The sequence below is a fragment of the Neomonachus schauinslandi genome, chromosome 7 (genome assembly GCF_002201575.2).
Source record: "Neomonachus schauinslandi chromosome 7, ASM220157v2, whole genome shotgun sequence".
Lineage (NCBI taxonomy): Eukaryota > Metazoa > Chordata > Mammalia > Carnivora > Phocidae > Neomonachus > Neomonachus schauinslandi.
Window position 1 is genome coordinate 123,927,578 of NC_058409.1, and position 19,715 is coordinate 123,947,292.

The window sequence follows — 19,715 nt, forward strand, 5'->3', positions numbered from 1 at the left end:
GGGTCCTGGGATGGAGCCCTGCATCGGGCTCTTTGCTCTGAGGGGAGCCTGCTTCTCCCTCCCCCTCTGCTGCTTCCCCTGCTTATGCTTTCTCTCTCTGTCAAATAAGTAAATAAAATCTTTTTTTAAAAAATAAAGAACTTGTATCTAGAATATATGAAGAACTTTCATTTTTTTCACTTTATAGCATCATTTATGGCATGAACTAGGAACATGTGTTTATACAAACACCCAACAATTGTACACCGGCAACTTTACAATTATCTTAAAGGAGTCATATACAAGTCTACAGGCACCATACACACTGTGGTTAGGATATATGAAGAACTTTTAAAAGAATCATAAGAAAGCAAACAACTAATGAAAAATGAGCAAAAGATTTGGATCAACACTTCACCCAAGAAGATAAAATGAGAAATAAGGACAAGGAAAGATGCTCAAGATAAATACAAATGAAAACCACAATGAGGGGCGCCTGGGTGGCTCAGTAGGTTGAGCATCTGACTTGTGATTTTATTTCAGGTCATGACCTCATGGGTTGTGATACTGAGCCCTGTCTGGACTCCACATTCAGCGGGGAGGCTGCTTGTAATTCTCTCTCTTTCTCTCTCTCTGCCCCTCCCCCCACTTGTGATCTCTCTCTCTCTCTCTCTCTATCTCTCTCTCACTCTAAAAGAAAGAAAGAAAGACAGGAACGAAGGAAGGGAAAGAAGGAAGGAAGGAAGGAAGGAAGGAAGGAAGGAAGGAAGGAAGGAAGGAAGGAAGGAAGTCTTAAAAACCACATACAATGAGATACCGCTACATACCTATTAGGGTGGCTACAATGAAAAGCCCTGGCCACACCAGCTACTGGCAAGGATGTGGAGGAACTGAATTCTCAGACCCTGCTGGTGGGAATATAGAACATGATGCAACCATTTTCCAAAATTTTGGCAGTTTCTTATAAAGGTAAACATACACCTATCATATTACATAGTGCTACCATTTCACTCCTAAGGATTGACCCAAGAGAAGAAAGTATATATCCACACAAAGATTTGTGCATGAGCACTCACAGCAGCTTTATCAATGATAAACCCAAACTGGAAACGGTCAAATGTTCATCATCAGGTGAATGGATAAAAAAAATCATGTTGTCCATGTAATGTAACATTCAGCAATAAAAGTAAACCATGATACACACAATAATATGGATAAGTCCCAAAATAATTATGCTGAAAGAATGATTCAAAAATGTGTAACTATAGGATTCTACTTATATAAAATTTTTGAAAATGCTAATGTATCTTTAGTGACAAAGCAAACCAGTTATTGCCTGGGGGTGGGGGTGGGCGTGGGGGAGGGGTGGGATTGATTAATTACAAAGGGGACTGGGGAAGCTTTTGGGGGTGACGGATATATTCATGACCTTGATTGTGGCAACGGTTTCACAGGTCAAGATATCAAAACTGATCAAACTGTGCACCTCAAAATGTGTGCAGTTTATTGTATGCAAATAAAAATTATTCCATCACAAGGTTATAATTTTTAAGGTTTGTCTTTTCTTTATCTTCTCACCTCCACCCTACTGCATTTAACTTTGACTCCTTTTACATGAACATTGGACTGCCCAAGAAAAAAAGTCAGCCCAAAGTGTCACTCTCTTTATGCTCTATTCTGTCTGCCAAAGGGGTTTCCTCACAGCATCAACTTTTGCTGAGGTCTCTCGCCTTCGTTTTAGCTCCAGGAGTAGTTGCCAACCCCCAGAAGAGCATCTATTAACATCGGCTAATTCAGAAACCTCATGGCCAGCATCCCACTCATAGCAGATCCCCAGCATGAGGAAGGAGTTCAAAGCTCAAAACAAGAGCCATACTGTCAGCATGCCCTTCTACACCTCCCCGCCTGTCTGGGCTGGGACACTGAAGTAGGGCCTAGAGCCCTCAGGATAAAAGCCGATAACCAAGATGCAGCCCCCACCTACCTTACAGAATCCTAAATCCCCAAGTTGACTCCCTATTCCAAATGGAGGAGGTGGCTATGGCTTCAGACAGCCACTAGCAAGTAATATCTAGAACGGGCTCTCCTTTCGTCTTGTGTAGAATATGGTAAGCCCTTATAACATGTATGCTGGGGCGGGTTGGTTTGTTTGTTTGTTTTCAGAAAAGTTGTTTTCAATGATTTCTTTGATTACTGTTTCTCTTCCAAGTATTATCGTTCTTTAGGTGAATCTCTACTCTGCCCTCCATAGCGACTTTCTCATTATCTCTCTCTCTCTCCTGTCTGCATTCTAGGACAGATTTTCGAGTCTGTCATATAAATCTCTGATCCTTTAAATGGGCAGGGTATGACATCTCTAGAAGTATTAAAAATACAGATTCTAGACACACCTCTTAGAACTTGTGATTTAAATGTTTGAGGTGAGGCTCAGGACTCTGTCTTTTGTTAGTCTGTTTCATTTTTGTTTTGATTTTTATTGACACCGCTGCAATTTTAGATTTGGGAAATCTCACCATCACTGTGACATGTTAAGACAGTCTTCCCTATTTTCCATGTAGATTTGAATTCTATTGGATTTGTTGTTTCCTTGAAATTCCTTATTTCACTCTTAAATCTCATCTCATCTTTTGGCCTCAGACTGTCATCCTTTCATTGTAAAGTTTTCTCTCCTTATAGGTTTCTCTGCTCCCATCCCTATGTTCATGCTTCCCTCAAAGACACTCTTCTGATCCCTGCAACTTATTTTCTTAAGGTTTTCTTTTTCTCAGAATCTTCAAAATGAGGCCCCCTTTCTCCTGTTATTCACTGTCTTCATAACTTATTTTCTGATTCTGTTTAGTTAACCTGAAATGAGATAAAAATCTCTCCAGACATGATGTTTGCCAATGTACATGTACGGATTGCTTGGGACTCCACTCTCCTCACATGAGTACTGATTGGTCTTTACCAACTCTTCCTCTGACCTTGAACAAATTTAGATTTTATGTAGAGACATCCCTACTGATCTATCATGTCTTTAGCCTTGGTCTGTCAGTATGCTGACTAGCTGAACAACTGTTTGGTCACACCTCTTGCCAGATCCTACTACAAGATATGAACATCCAGGGACCTCTGAGCCCCCTGGAAGAAGAATCGGTACTTGGGTAAGAATGGTTTATAAAAGGTGTTCCTGATTCCGTCCAACCTTGGGTGCTTTCCTGATATTCGGCCACTGCCAGACCCAGATTCTAACATTGGGGTGTTACTCTTTTAAGACTCTGGTCCAGGCATTCACACAACAAAACTTTCTGTATCATATTCTCCTTTAGCACATCTAAGAAAGTGAATTTTCGCTTTACTTAAAAAATAAAAAGGAATAGAGAAGGAAGGAAAAAAGAAGAAGGAAGGAAAGAAAGAGAGAGAGGTGAAAGGAAGCAGAAGGGAGGGGAGGGGTGGGAAAGAAAGGGAAAATAAACACACACACACACACACACATACACACACACACACACATGCATCACTCCTCACATTGTGCTTACAGGCCCGGGAGAAAATGTAAAAAGCAGCCAGCATTTACCTTCCTTAACAGCTGAATTGCCTTCCTGAGCTCTCCTTTGGCAAAGCAGATCCTGCCCATGTTGTAAAAAGTTTCGGCCACCTTTTCACTACAGTCACCATAGCTGATGACCTGAGACCTCAGGGCGGCCTTTAGCAGTCTGTAAGCCTCCTAGGGAATTAAAGAAAAGTGTATTATAATCATCCGGGCAATTCTGAAGGAGTATGCCAGTTCTAATCCATTAACTCTACGGAAGAGGCATTCTACGTCACACTGACGTAACCCACCTGGACCAGGCAGTTGTGACATGTCACCTAAGTAATCTGTTTCTGTGAAGAGGTAACATTCCAAGCTTATGTTTAATAATAATAGTTAATTCATGCATGACTACTCTCTGAGAGAGGAACTATTATTATATTTATTTTACAGATGAAGGAATGGATCTTGCCCAAGATCACACTGTCTCTTGTTGATTTACCTGTTCAGATTTACCTGTTTTTCCCCATTTTGGACAAGCCATTTGCAGAATTCTTCAATGGTCGTCAGTGTTTCATAACCTGTTGGGCCCAATGTTGCTTGATACGCATTGATACTTTTTATAAAATATATCTCAACAGCATCTGCAAAAAAAGGGGGGAACATTTAAGGCAGGCCGCTAGCCTTTACAAGTAGCTAATACAGCTTTGGCTCAATTAGACATTTCATACTTAAAGTCATTGCCTATTCTCATTCCAGGTCTCATAAGGACCCTCAGAAAGTCTGAGATATAATTTGATGGCATCAGTTGACGTAATTTTATTCTGTTGATGAAAGGTATGGATTTTTCTGTAGGAAAAGAAAGCCATGCCTGAACAGCCTATCCTAAGACCCCCAAATAACTACCATATTAAACCCCCAAGGGCAATGAAAGACTATATATTTAGCTAAATTAAACTCTGATAGAGAGTATTGTTTACCAGGATTCCTGCCAGGGGCGTGTGTGTGTGTGTGTGTGTGTGTGTGTGTGTGTGTGTGTGTGTGTAGAGGGAGAATTTTAGTTTCAAAAGTATTTTAAATAGAGTTGTTATTTAAAAATTTACTTTTAACTTGTCTTTTATTCCAAACATAATAGATGTTTATGTAATCAGTCTAGAAAATGCAATAGAAGCAAAAAGAAAGGGACAATTATCTCCACGCACACTACTCAGAAACAGGCACTGTTAACATTTTTTACCACTGTATTAAGGTATAATTGGCATACCACACATTCAACTATTGTAATTACACAGTCTGATGAAGTTTTAGTAAATTTATAGTTATGTAATCCTGATCAAGATCCAGTTTTAGAAGATATCCATCACGCCCAAAATGTTTCTTCATGGCTGGTTGCAAGCAATGCCTACTCTCATCCTGTCTGAGGCAATCACTGATCTTTGTTCTATCTCTGTTTTTGCCTCTTCTAGAAATTTCATATAATTGGATTCATACAGCATGTAGTCTTTTGTGATTCTTTCAAAATGCATCATGCTGTTTTTGAGATTCATCTATGTTCTTGCATGAATTAGTACTTTATTCCTCCTTCTGCTGAGTAGATACACGTTTTGTTTACCATTCACAAGTTGATGAGTATTTGTGTTCATGTATACAGTCTATTATCCACGTATCAGTTCCAATTCTCTTCATTCCTTTCTGTGGATTTGAGTTACCATGTGCTCCCATTTTCTTTCAGCCCAAGGGCTTCCTTCAGTATTTATTTTAGGTCAAGACTGCTACCAACAAATCTTGTTTATCAGGGAATGTCGATCTCACCTTCATTTTCTTTTCTTTTTTTAAAAGTATTATTTATTTAGGCAATCTCTATACCCATGTGGGGCTTGAACTCACAACCCTGAGATCAAGGGTCACATGCTCTCCCGACTGAGCCAGTTAGACGCCCCTCACCTTCATTTTCAAAGGGTAGTTTTCCTGAATATACAGTTTTTAGTTGAATTTTATTCCAATATTTTGAGTATGTTTTTCCATTACCTTCTAGCCTCTGTTATTCTGATGAAAAATCAGCCATTAATCATATTGTTGTTTCCCTGTACAAAGCTGTTTTTCCACTGCTGCTTTCAAGGTTTCTTTTTTTTATTCAGCAATTTGACTATGTGCCTATTTGTGGTTCTCTTTGTGCTTATCTTACTTGGCATTGAGAATTCTGGATCTGTAGATAACAACCTTGGGAAATTCGGGGCCATTAGTTCTTTAGATCATTTGCTGCCTCATTCTGTCTTCTGCCCTTCTGGAGCTCCTATTACATGTATGTTGATACACCAGGCATTGTCCCACAGATCTCTTATGCATTGTTCATTTTTCTTCAATACCTTTTTTCTCTGCTCTTTGGAGATCATCTCTAGTGCCGTACCTTTGAGCTATCTCATTCTCTCCTCTGCCATCTTGAATCTGATGTTGAGACCATTTAATGAATTTTCATTCAGTTACTGTATATTACAACTCTAGAATTTCCATTTGGCTGTTTTTTTTCTTAAATAGTTTATATTTCTCTATTGAGACTTCCTATTTTCATTGTATTTTCTTTTAATTCTTTGGACAGTTTCTTTTAATCCTGTGAAGATATTTATAATCGGTGCTCTGAAGTCTTTGCTAAATCCAACATGTAGCCTACTTAGCGTCAATATCTATTAACTACTATTTTTCTGAGTAAAAGCCATGGGTTGTTTCTTTGTATGTTTCTCTTTTGTTGAAAACTGTATATTTTAGACATTATATAGTAGCAACAACAGATTCTGATATATTTTTGTGAGTTTTTGTTTTATTTTAGTGAATTGCCTAGACTTAAACTACAGAGTCTATCTCCTCCTATGTTGTCTGAATGTTAATGTCTTTGCTCAGGTTTTTTATTTCTTTAGACTTTCTTTTTCTTTCTTTTTTTATCTTTTTAAAGATTTTATTTATTTATTTGACAGACAGAGAGACAGCGAGAGAGGGAACACAAAGCAGGGGGAGTGGGAGAGGGAGAAGCAGGCTTCCCGCTGAGCAGGGAGCCCGATGTGGGGCTCGATCCCAGGACCCCGGGATCATGACCCGAGCCGAAGGCAGACGCTTAACGACTGAGCCACCCAGGCGCCCCTAGACTTTATTTTTCAAGGCAGTTTTGTATTCACAGAAAAACTAAGTGGTAGGTACAGAGATTTCCCATACAACCTTGTCCACATACAGCATTTGTGATGGTTAATTTTAAGTGTCAACTAAACTGGGCTAAGGGATGCCCAGACAGCTGCTAAAAAAATTTCTGGGTGTTTCTGGAAAAGATGAACAACTGAATCAGTATACCAAGTAAAGAGCTTTCCTCACCAAGTTCAAAAAAAAAAAAAAAAAGGCAAAGGAAGGCGAATTTTCTTCTTGAGCTGGAAATCCATCTTCTGCCCTCAAATATTGAAGCTCCTGGTTCTTGGGCCCCTTTTGGACTCTGAGACTTACCAGCAGTCCCCTCACTCGTATTGGTTATATTTCTCTGGATAACCCTGACTAATACAGATTTTGATACCAGGAGTGAGCTTGACAACAAGGACTTCTTTTCACCAGAGCCATGGCTGAGGACCCAATCAGCCAGCAGACAGCAACACTGAGCCCCTGCTTTGGCACCATTACCTGGGGTGATTAGCCAGCTACCTGGTAGCAAGCTGATTACACTGAACCATTTTCTTCATGGAAAAGGCAGCATTTTGTCCTTAAGTGGAATAGATATCTACTCTGGATATAAATTTGCCTTCCCTGCATGCAATGCTTCTACCAAAACTACCATCCATAATAACCTACAGAATGCCTCATCCACCATCATGGTATTCCACACAGCATTGCTTTGGATCAAGGAACTCACTTCACAGCCAAAGTACAGTAATGAGCCCATGCTCATGGAATTCCCTGGTCTTACCATGTTCCCCACCGTACTGAAGCAGCTAGCTTGATAGAATGGTGGAATGGTCTTTTGAAGACAGTTAGAGTGCCTGCTAGGGAGCGATACTCTGTAAGGCTTGAGTTCTCCAGAAGGCTGTATATACTCTGGATCAGCACCCAACATATGGTGTTATTCCTCCAATAGCCAGGATTCACAGGTCTAGACATCAAGGGGTGGAAATATAAGTAGTACCACTCACTACTAGTGACCCACCAGCACAGTTTTTGCTTCCTGTTCCCACAACTTGATTCTCTACTGGCCTCGAGGTCTTAGTTCCAGAGGGAGGAAGGCTTCCCCCAGGAGATACAACAATGATTCCACTGAACTGGAAGTGAAGACTGCCAGCTGGCCTCTTTGGGCTCCTCATGCCCTGAATCAAGGAAAAGGAGTTCCTATGACTGAGCCTGACTACTAAGGGGAAACTGAACCACTACTCTGCAGCAGAGGTAAGAAAACACCTGTTTGCAACACAGGAGATTCCATCTAGTAGTTCTAAGATGGCGTCTCATATATTACTATGCCCTGTGATTAATGTCAATGGAACATTACAACATCCCAATCCAGGCAGGATTAGTAATGGCCCAGAACCTTCAGGAATGAAGGTTTTGGTCATCCCACAAGGTAAAGAACAATTACCAGGTGAGGTGTTTGTTAAAGGCAAGGGGAACCCAGAATGGGTAGTAGGAAAAGGTAGTTTAGAGCAGTTACAACCACATGACCACTTACAGAACTGAGGACTGTAACTGTCATGAGTATTTCCTCATTTTGTTATGAATACGCTTGTCGTGTACATATGCACATATTAAGCAAATATCTTATTTTTCTTCTTTTATTCCCTTTTCATGTAACAGAAGACATATTGATGTTATATCAGTATTTAAGTATTGTTAATTTTACATCCTAGTTTTCAAGTTATGGGATATCAGAAGAGTAAACATCATTGAAGGACTTTATCTCTTCCAGGAAAGGGACTAGTACATTTCCAGTCGTACCCAGGGTAGTTATGCCATATTAGGCACAATTATATCTCTATTTGGAGATTAAGTATGTTTGAGGAGATGCATGTAAGGATCAAGTTGACAAGGAGTGGACTTGTCATGTTGAATTTTGTGTCAACTTGACCGTGCTAAGGGATGCCCAAATAGCTGATAAAACATTATTTCTAGAGTGTATCTGTGAGGGTGTCTCCAAGAGAAATTAGCATCTGAATCAGTAGACCGAGTAAAGAAGATCTGCCCTCACCAGTGTGAGTGGGCATCATTCCATCCATTGGGGGTTCAAAGAGAATTTTAAAAAAAAGAAGAAGAAGAAGAAGAAGGGTGAAGTCTCTTTCACTAATCTTGAGCTGGGACGTCTATCTCCTGCCCTTGGACATCACACAGTTGTTTTAAATTCCCAGTCTGAGCATTCAAATATCCCTACTATATCTGAGTCTGGTCTCTTCAAAAACGGTGTGGTTTTTTAGGTTTGTTTTTTTGTTTGTTTTGGGGGTTTCTTTTGTTTTGTTTTTGCCTTTTACTTAAAATTGTTCTTGATAGGTGGACACAATGTGCTGGGTAAAATAAACTTTAAATAGGCCTCTAGTAATTGGTGGTAAGAGGTGGGGCTCGGGGGGAGAAAGCATTCTGTAGTCCTATGATTAGCTCTCCGTGTTTTGGTGAGCCTGTGCTTCTGCCTTGTGAACCTCACGAGTGCCTCTTGGTCCCTTTCTTCTTTAGGTGGGACAGGATGGCTAGAGTGGGCTGAAGTTGGGTATTTCCTTCCCCCAGGCTGGTTAGGCTCTGAAAAAACCCCCAGTAGCTTGGGCTCTGGTAAAATAGTGTCTTGAGGACAGACCTTGTTTAGCAGCAAGCTCTGGCATATTTTTAATTGGATATTTTTCCCCTCTCCCTGCTGGAAGCAAGGGGGCATTTTTCTCCATTTTCACTTTGAGAACCTGGTCAAGTTCCTGGAGGTAAATTTCATAAAACTGTGGAAACCCCCCTATGACTGGGTACTTGGAATTTTTAACTCTCTGTCTTGCCCACACTGGGCTTCTAGAAATGTATCAGTTAGAGGTCAGGTATTCCTACCCAGTACTGGTTCCTGTCGAGAGAGGTATCTGCTCAGGCAAACTGTGGTTCTCTGGATTCATCTGTCTCTCCAGTGTCAGGGGCAGTGGTTTGCCCTGTGACCTCACTTCTCTGCCAGATCTAAGAAGAGTGGTTGAGTTTCCAGTTTGTTCAGCTTTTTACTTATTGTTAGGATGCAGTGACAACTTCCAAGCTCCTACATGCCAGACTAGAGACCTAAGTCTTTGCTTGTGTTTTAACGTTTATTTTTCAAAATTTTGGTCTGGATTCCTGGGATTACCCCTCTGCCTGCATAGCTTAGTGTTGACCCAAGTGACTGTCTTAGAAAGAGGCTGTGCTCAAAAACCTTCACAGTGTATGTCTTCCATTGTTTATCGATTGATCTGTATGTAGATGGGGGTGTGCATTCAAACTCTGCTGCATTTCATGTCTCCTTTGCTTATTATTTTCCACATCTTCCCTGCACATGTATGTCGTTTCCCAGCAGGCTGGGGGCTTATGTGGCCTTTTCTTGGCTCTCTCATTTCCAGGTTCTTCCTGTTAACATTTCTGAGCGGCCTCGAACTCCTACAAACCAGCACAGCAACTTCAGGCTACCAAATACGCAGGTTTTCCCTCATTTTTTTTGAGGTTGCCACTTTTACCTGATGCATCTGTGGGGTTTTGCCCCTTGCTCTGAATGGAGTCTGATGCCTCTGCCACAAAGCTGCTGGTTCTCTCAGCCCCATTCTGATAAAATTGCTCTTCTCGTGGACTGAGCTGGGGCCGTGAGTGGGTAGGAGCAGCCTCAGGCCAAAAGGCCAAGAGGACTCTCTCTTTACCCAAGACTCTAGCAGTTTTTCAAGAATGCTTTGCAATTTGTTGTCTGCTTATTTATTTCCAGTGCCCTCAAATGATTGTTTTTGACCATTTTATTTAATTTGTGTGTGTGTGTGTGTGTGTGTGTGTGTGTTGAAAGGATCCACAGACCTCTTCACAAAGGCCGAGCTGGAAGTCTCTACCTTTGTTTACATTGTGATGTACATTTTGATGCAGTTTCACCTACTCTGCGAATTTGTCATGTTTATATATATATATACACATATATAAAAGTGTATGTAACTATAAACAATAGTATTTTTTATGTCCTAAAAATGCAAGGTATTTTCTCCTTAATACTGTTGTTTTTAACCCTTTTTATTTATAAAGTCTAATTCTTTTAAAGACCCCAGAATTCCCTCTCACTCATATACCAAATATTCCTTTCACTCATTGATAAACATTTAGGTTGTTTCTAATTTTTTTTGTAATTACAAACAGTGCCACATTGAACATCCTTATACATGTTTCCTTTTGATTTTACTAGGTATTATCATGTTGTTTTGCAAATTTCATATCAATTTATACTATCACACCCACCGTCTATGAATGAGCAGAACTGTTTTCCCATAATCTGGCAAATGCTAGAGATTTTCATATTTAAAAAATTTTTACAGAGGATGGGTGGAAACTTGATTTTAAAGGTATGTATAGTTTTAAGATGTGTAACATTCTGTCAAATTACAGTTCAGACAGTTTGTATCAAATTGCTCTCCCATCCAAGTACTAACCAGGCCCCACCACGGCTCAATCCTAAATGTTATCATTTTTTTTGCAGTGTTGACAATCTAATAGAAACTTGGTATCCTTGCTGTTTTATATTTCTTCATTATTACTATGATTGAAACTTTTCATGTGATTATTGGCCATTGTTTTATGTAATGCTCGGTCTTATTTTTTTCCCTATTTTTCTATTGTAAATGGAAATTTTAGCTCTTACATTTAAGACAATGATCCGTTTTGAGTTAATGTTTGTGTATGTTTATGAAAGTGGGTTTTTTTTATTCTTTTTTCTTTTGGCATGCGAATACCATTGTTCCAACTGTTCCAAAACCATTGTTGAAAAGACTATTCTTTCCACACTGAACTATCTTAGCATCTTTGCCAAAAATTGGCCATATTTATACAGGTCTATTTCTGGACTCTCTATTGTGTTCCAGTGACTCTGAACTCTCTTGATTACTGTTGCTTTATAATAAATCTTAAATCAGGTAGTATGATTTCTCCAATTATTTTTCAAAATTGTTTCAGCTGTTCTAATTTCTTTGCATTTCTATATAAATTTTAGAGTCAGCTTGTCTGTATTTACCAAAATTCCTGCTGGGATTTTGATTGTTAATTTGTGTTAAATCAATACATCAATTTTTATAGAAATGACAACTTTACTGTATGTCATCCAATCTATGAATACATTGTGTCTCCATTTATTTAGGCCATCTCTGATTTCTTTGATGAGGGTTTTGTAGTTTTCAGCACCCAGATATTGTACATATTTTGTTAGATTTACTCCTAACTGTTCCATTTGGGAAGAGGTGGCTATTGTAAGTTGTATTTCTAAAAATTTCAGTTTCCAGTTGTACACTGTTAATATATAGAAATATGACTGGGTTTTGTCTGTTGACCTTATATTCTGTGATCTTGCTAACCTTAAACTCAGTTATTAGTCCTAGGAGTTTTGTAGATTTCTTGGAATTTTCAACAGAAACAGCTGTATTGTTGCAAACGAGGACCATTTTCTTTCTTTTAAGCTGTATGTCTCAGGGGCACCTGCCTGGCTCAGTCAGTAGAGCATGTGACTCTTGATCTTGGGGTCATGAATTCAAGCCCCACACTGGGTGTAGAGATAAATTTAAAAACAAGATCAATCAAGCTGTATGTCTTTTTCTTGCCTACTGCACTGGCTAGGACTTACAGTATTATGTTGACTGAAAGAAGTGAGAATGAACATCCTTGCCTTGTTCCTGATCTTAAGAGCAAAAAACTCACTCTTTCACCATTAAGCATGATGTTAGCTGTATTTCTTTGCACATGCCTTTTATCAGATTGAGGAAGTTCCCCTTCCATCATGAAAGGATGTTGCATTTTGTCACATGCTTCTTCTGCATCAGTTGATAAGATTATGTGCTTTTCATCTTTGGACTATTAATATGGTAGAGTACATTCATTCAGCTTTAAATACTGCACCAGCCTGATATTCTCAAGAAAAAAGCTCCCCTTGATCATGGTGTATTATTCATTTTTATACATTGCTATATATTTTCTTGAGGATTTTTTGCATTTATGTGCATGAAGGGCATTGTTTTATAGTTGTGTTTTGTTTTTTTCTTCTAGTGTCTTTGCCCAGTTTTGGTATCAGGGTGCTGCTAGCCTCATAAAATGGGTTGGGAAATGTTCCCTCCTTTTCAATTTTCCAGAAAAGATTATGTAGGATGGGTGTTAATCCTTCTTTAAATGTTAAGTAGAATTACCCAGTGACATCATTTGGACGTTGATATTTCTTTCTCAGAAAGTTAACTACAAATTTTTTTTTTAATAAGTAAGGGCCTATTTGAGTTATCTGTTCATTTTGGATTACATTGTTTGTTTTTCATTTTATTTATGGTATTTTGTGACAGACATAAGTTTTAGATCTTTTTATAATTAAACCTATCAACCTCTTCTTTTCTAGTATAACTTCATGTGCTCAGAAAGTTCTTCTTTCCTCCAATTTTTAATTTTAGGAATTTTGATTCCAGTGTTGAATTTCCTTCTGGATAATTTTCAGTTTTGATGTTAAAATGTGATCCATTTGGAATTTAGTGAATGATAGTAGGTGAAGATCCAAATCTTCTTTAAAGTTAAAAATTAGTATACAAGAAAAGAATAAGGTGGCCTTAGAATCTCCCAACTCTAGAAGCATAAAATTTTCTTATATGAACAAAATTTTTACATATTCACATAAAGACTAAACATGTTATAACCATGAAGACTATTTAAAAAAAAATTCAAACATATAGATGGAGTACAAATACTGTGAATATACACAAGAAAATTTTTTAAAGAAGCAAGATGATTAGCTAGAAAACACAGAATCAGGAAGTCTTCAATGAACATTTATGCTAAAGAAAACAATAATAAAAATATCAAATAACTTCTGAAAACTGAACAAAATTGTTTAATGATATGGGAAAATAGAAGAGTAGAAAAAAGTAGGATACAAAACTTTCCCTATAATTCCCTCTTCCTCTTCCTCTCTCTCTCTTTTTCATATATGACTAGAAAATAATGTACACCTAAATGGATTCCTTTTATAAGCAGAGAAAAATCAACATTTTTAAATGTTTAAATCATATTCTTCACAAATCCCAAATTCCTCCTGATGGGCCACTGAATGCATTAGTGTCCATTAATCTGATCCAGCAGCTGAAAAGGGCATGCAGCCCTTCCTCACCAGTTCTTTTGTGTCTCTCCCAAAGTTACTCACTTCCCAAATGATGACCTTGCCTGAGAAAGGACTATTGCTGATGGGTTAATTCATGCCTTGGTTTTCCTCCAGAACCCCCCAGTACCTCACTTTTGAGTATAGGTCATGAAAATTCTAACTGCTACAAACATTCTCTCTTGTCAGCCAGAGGAAAAGTCAAGGAGGTTGAGAATGGAGGAGGAGGGGAGGAGGAGCCAATGTTATGTCTTTTATCACTGGATTTCCTCATCAACGGATACACCACAGGTCACATTCATAGCGTGTATGAGCTCTCTACTCTTTATGCAGGTGAATTCTGCTGAGGTTCTAAGGGAATAAAGGAAATAGAAATCAGATGATTTTATTGGTTTTGATGTTCCAACTAATTTGCGGAGATATCGTGCTTAAATTCATGTGTAAATGATATTGTACAAAATGGCGTCCAGTCTAATTTTTCCATCACAGTCATGAATAGCTGATTATAATCCGTCCATATTGATAGACCATTGCCAGTGTGCTTCCCTCCCACAGGAAATGATGATAACTGCAAGCTACCCCCTCTACCTACCCCTGTGTTGGGCCTCTCCAGACATGGCATGAGCCTTGGCTAGTAATGCGCTTGCCTCTGCAGTTTGGGGGCTGACTTCGGTGAACAAAGAAACACAGATAGAATAGGCCTGGAATAGAGAAAAACAGATCAAGTAAGTACCCAAATGACAGTGTTTCACTGAGGATTTTCTAATCGTTCTCATGAAATTGCTGGTTGAGGGCTGTATGCACCTAATCACGGAGTTACAAGAGAGATGAGTTTGAGTCCCGGCTACTTCCTAGCTGTGAGTCTTGAGCAAGTCACTTCACCTTCACTTGTAGAAGAAATATACAGCTTCCACTGATTAGGGTTTGGAAAAGATTAAATGAGATGATACATGCAGAACACTGGGCATACATAGTACCATCACATGGTAAGTCCTCAATAAATGTTAGCTATTTTTTTTTTTTTAAGTTTCATAGCAAAATTACAATCACAACTTTAGCTCAGCCCCTCAAAGGTTCATTATCAAAGGAAGTCCAGGGGAGTTGAGCATGGATCCTCAAGCCACACTGCCTGGGTTCCTATCACAGCTCAGCTACTTATGACATCAGGCAAGTCACTAACTTCTTCAAATATAAAATAGGAATTTCAGAAAAGACTGTTGCGAACAGTTGCTGTAACAATTAAATGCATTAATACATGTAAAGTGTTTAGAATACCACCTAGAATGTCATAAGCATGAGAGAAGTGAAGATTTTATTACTATTATCATTCGCACTAAAATGGAAGGAGAAAAAAAGAGAGAAACCATCTGGTCCACACCCACCAGCAAGAAAAAAATCACCATGCTTCACAGTTCACGGGTCAAACACCATGAGGTATTTCAAGGAGCTCCAGCGATTATCAGACAACCCTGTGGAGCTAACACAGTTCAGAGTTGTTAAGCCCCTAGGCTCTGGGGGCTCAAATTTTCTAAGTTCAAATCCCTGCTCTCCTACTTCTTAGCTAACACTTCAGCTGAATTAGTTGTGACTCTTTATGCTTCGGTTTCCTCACCCGTAAAATGAGATAAAATAATAATAATGCCTCCACGGCATAGGGTTGTTGCTTGGATGAAATAACTACATCCTCAAGTGCACATAGTAAAAGCATTCCATAAATGTTAACTATTATTTGTTGTTGGGAAACACTGGTTTTATATTGATTTATCTATTCTGATCTGACCACTGCTTGCACAAAGTCTTGGACACAAAAACCAGACAGCTTTCCCTGTAAGCAGTGGACTCCCTGCTTACAGAGCAGCACCCCCTAACATTTTTCCACTGTATGATTCTAATAACTTTGGATCGTGGGATTATCCGCAATGTCTTTGCTATAGTATCAGCCTGTTTTCACATATACTGTTGAATTGCATTGCACGTGCAATAGCAACAAAATCAGCTATTTTGATCCACCTTTGACTTTGGGAGATACCTGAAGCCACAAGACGGTTCTATTTGAGGAGAGAAAAGGTCAATTCAACAAGCAGTTTCAAGGGAAGTTCCAAGTACGTGATAGGTAAAAATGCCTTACACTGTTTTCATTATAATAGACTCAACATTCCTTCCTGTTTTGTTTTGTCTTCCCCTGGGCATTTGTCAAATTAGTTACCTCCAAGTGAAACACCCTTTTGTCAGTTTAAGTTTAGACTTGTTGATACAAACAGCTAGGCTGGCCTAGAGGACAAATGACAGCATTACACCAAAATATCATGATTTTTTTCATTTTAAAAAAAGCTCTTTGTGTTTGCTAAAGACTTAAGTTTGGTTGCCCCTATGGCTTTTTTCCCTGGAGCAGACTCACTTGGTTACCTCTTCCTAGCACCCACAGAAATGAGGGGAGGCCCTGTGGGGGGGGGCCGCACAAAATTTGGTCTCAGATCAGGTCAAAGAGCAGAGACACCCACCATGAGTCAGTGTTCTCTGCCCATGTTGTTTAAGGTTGAGGAAGGGCTCTTGTGTGGATCTGGCAGGAAATCCACCCTATCACCTCATTCTTCTGAGAACCTCAAGCCTCCCTGGCCCTGGGAATATGGCCTGGGGCCAAATATGGCCTCTAGGCTAGGGCTCCAGCCAACGCACCAACCTGCTGCAAGTACTGGATGGCCCCATCATGGTTCCTTCTCAGCTGCTCAATCTGAGCAATTTCCTCATATAGACTGACCAGATCCAAAGTCTTATCACCCTTAGCAGCAATAACATCGCCAATTGCCTTTTCAAAGTATGCCAGAGCGAGGTTCAATCTGTGGATAGCCAAGGAGGCCCTATAAGAAGAAGGACAAAGATGCAAAGTCAGAGAGGCGCCTTACTTGTGCAGAAAGAAAAGGAACTGATTCTAAGAACAAAATAATTTCGCCTTCATAGGCCAATCACCTCAGTGGCTAGCTAAAAAATCCAGTCTTGCTATAAACAAGCTCCTATTAACCTGCATTTCACCTACCAGATTCCACTGACTACCATTTACTTCCATTAATATAGCATGCTGTAGTCTAATTTTATTTAAAAAGCAAATGGAAAAAATGGCTTCCAGCAATTCACCAGGTGGGATAATTTACCCATAAACACAGACTTTCTAGAATCAAAATAAAATTTTATTACTTCCGGATCCCTCTCTTTCAGACCAATGCAAAGTTATTGCTTTGTCTTGTTTGATTTAGTTTAGTTTATTCCTCCTCAGTTAAAAATGAGAGAGGAAAGAGAAAACAATGTAAATATCCCTTCCAAAAGGCAGTGGTTAAGTAAATTATGACAAGTGATACAATAAAATACTTCAGACTTTAAAAATCATGCTTCCTTTTTAGACTAAATAATATGGGGAAAAATTAAAAGTGTGCTAAGCTTAAAAAAGTGATACAACTGTACTTAAAATGGACCCCGACAGATCCATCTTCCTATCCATCTATGTATCTTTATCCAACTAAAATGTGTATCTATCTATCTATATCTATATTTAACTAAAATGTCCATAGCAGTTATGTTTGGGGGGTGAAATTAAAACTAACTTTTATTTTCTTCTTCATATCTGTATTTTCAAATCTTCCAAAACAAAATATAATTCTTAAAAATGAGAATAAAATAGCATCCCATTCAGGTTTATCCCTCTAGAGACAGTAAGATACAAGAAGAACATGGTAGTTCAAAGCCGTTTCTCACAAGCTATTGGCTTTACAGTCAAACTCTAATAGCCTACATTTCCTTCCAAATAAAACAAGGGTAAGAATACCTACTTTACAAGGTTGTTGTGAAGATTCGATTAAAATTTATACATGAAATCACTTAACATACAGTGGATATACAATCACTATCACTCCCCCTTACCTCTTGCTTCCATCTTTGTATTCCCAAATTGAAAAAAAAAAATATGTGTGTGTATAAAATTATTTTAGATAAGGCATTCTACAAGTTACAGTTTAACAATCAAAAGAGTACTGGCCCATTATCTGACAATTCTTTACCAAAACATTTTGATCAATCAGATCACTATTGCCCTTGACCATAATAGTAAAGTTTACAGAATGAAAATGCCTCTCATCAAGAGCCTGTAGGGAGATATCAGCCAAGTTACCTGGCCTACACAATCACGCTTTATCTTCCCCCCACCTTTAAAACGAGAAAAGGGATTTGCCCTTACTAGATATTTGTTCATTATGAAATGTAACTCGATGTGGTACAGAAGGTGAGCTATGAGTTCAGATGCCCCATCTACGTGTTGGCTCCTCCACTTACTCTTTCTGTGCCTTAATTTTCTTATCTGTGAAATGAAAATAAAAATATCTACCTCATAGGCTTGTAATAGAGGATTGAATTAAATAAATTATGTGAAGCACTTAGACTAGGGTCTTGGATATAGTTATACCTAGTAAATGTTCCAACACTTAGAACAGTGCACGTACAAAATAGATACTAGATAAATACTGAAGAATGAATGAATGAAATATATACTAGAATTTATTCTGAAAAAGGAACAAGGCTGTCTTTCACATAAGGCACAAAAACCTTAGCCACTGACCCATGTGATAGCAACAGACATTCACTAGACTCTAATTTATGGGCCTGTGGACTTACATCCATCGTTAGATTTAGCTCTGGGCATTCCAATACCTCTCCACCATTTCCCATTTGACTTCTAGATTCATGGTTAGAGCAGGCAGACATGACTCGTGTACTTCACTTACCTACCCTTCAGGCCCCTTTCTTACCATGTCAAGTGCTTACAGTTTTGGAAACAGATTGCTTTCAAGGATCTGAAAATATTTCATAAAAGTCTAGGGAATAGTAAACCTTTTATTATTCTTTTTTTCTTCCAATAATCTGATGGGCCCACTCTTGTATGTAAATATTGTGGTTCTCTCTGAGAATACCTAACTCAACTGCAAAACAGCTAAGGCTTGTTCTGGCTTGAATAAATCCCATGTAATTGGTTTCCATATGGAACAGAACTTTCCTTAAAAATGCACATGCTGCGCATAGCTTCCATGGGCCTCCAATAAACGGTCTTCACATAGTGTTCTTTCCTTGTCTTTTAAGATATCATACTTAATGACAGAAGTGGGTGGCGATTCAGAAAAAGACATAATTTGAGAGTAAGTGTGAGAGGCAGCATAGGGCTAGGAGTCTGTGAGTTCAGACCATGGATCCAACACTTAAAGCTTGTCACCGTGGACGGTTTGTTTAATCTCCGCCTGGCTTTCCCTGCCCTCTGTCTAATGAGACTCTAACTGTGCCAACTACCTCAGTGGTGTTTTAGGATTAAAGGGTACCACACACAAAGCTCAGACCATGGGGTGTGCGTTTGGGAAACCCAAGCCTCTTTTACCATCATTTGAGGCTTGGGGTTTTTTTTTTTGCCCTGAGTATTTTTTCTCCCCTTATATAAAGAGCACACAGAACAATCATGTAATTCCAGGCCTCATTCACAAAGCCTAAGCTTCTCAAAGCCCAGATCTTACCTGCCCAAAGCAATGGTCAGGTCTTTCTCCGAGACTTGGGATTTGCGAACACTTCCCTTAAATAATTCTTTCAGCTCCTTCATGTTTCTCTCTGCCTTCTGCAGGTTGAAATAAGCCTCTCTGCCAGTGAAACAGTCAAGGAAAAGGCCAGGCACACAAACTCCCCCATTGCCCAGGGACAGCCGTTGATAAGCAAACCCCTTGGGAAAATGAAGCAGAATTTGAAAATGAGCACTTTACTGTGTTCTTAATTTTCCTTATGTGTATGTCATCAAGAATTCTTTAGAAAACGAACAAGAGCCCCAGGTTTCCCATACCGGTAGCCTGAATCCAGGGCTGGGCTGGGTGGTGAGCATGGGGAGGCGTAACAGAA

At 39.0% G+C, this 19,715-nt stretch overlaps 1 protein-coding gene across 1 annotated transcript in view; it reads right to left on the reverse strand.

Annotated features, from left to right (window-relative positions):
* Positions 1 to 19,715, reverse strand: part of TTC23L (tetratricopeptide repeat domain 23 like) — a 50,576-nt gene that overhangs the window by 12,559 nt on the left and 18,302 nt on the right. The window contains exons 5-8 of the mRNA XM_044916681.1: positions 19,343 to 19,468; positions 16,480 to 16,657; positions 14,392 to 14,500; positions 4,007 to 4,134 (exon numbers count right to left, since the gene is read on the reverse strand). Coding sequence (XP_044772616.1) covers positions 4,007 to 4,134; positions 14,392 to 14,500; positions 16,480 to 16,657; positions 19,343 to 19,468 — 541 coding nt within the window. The remainder of the gene's footprint in view (positions 1 to 4,006; positions 4,135 to 14,391; positions 14,501 to 16,479; positions 16,658 to 19,342; positions 19,469 to 19,715) is intronic.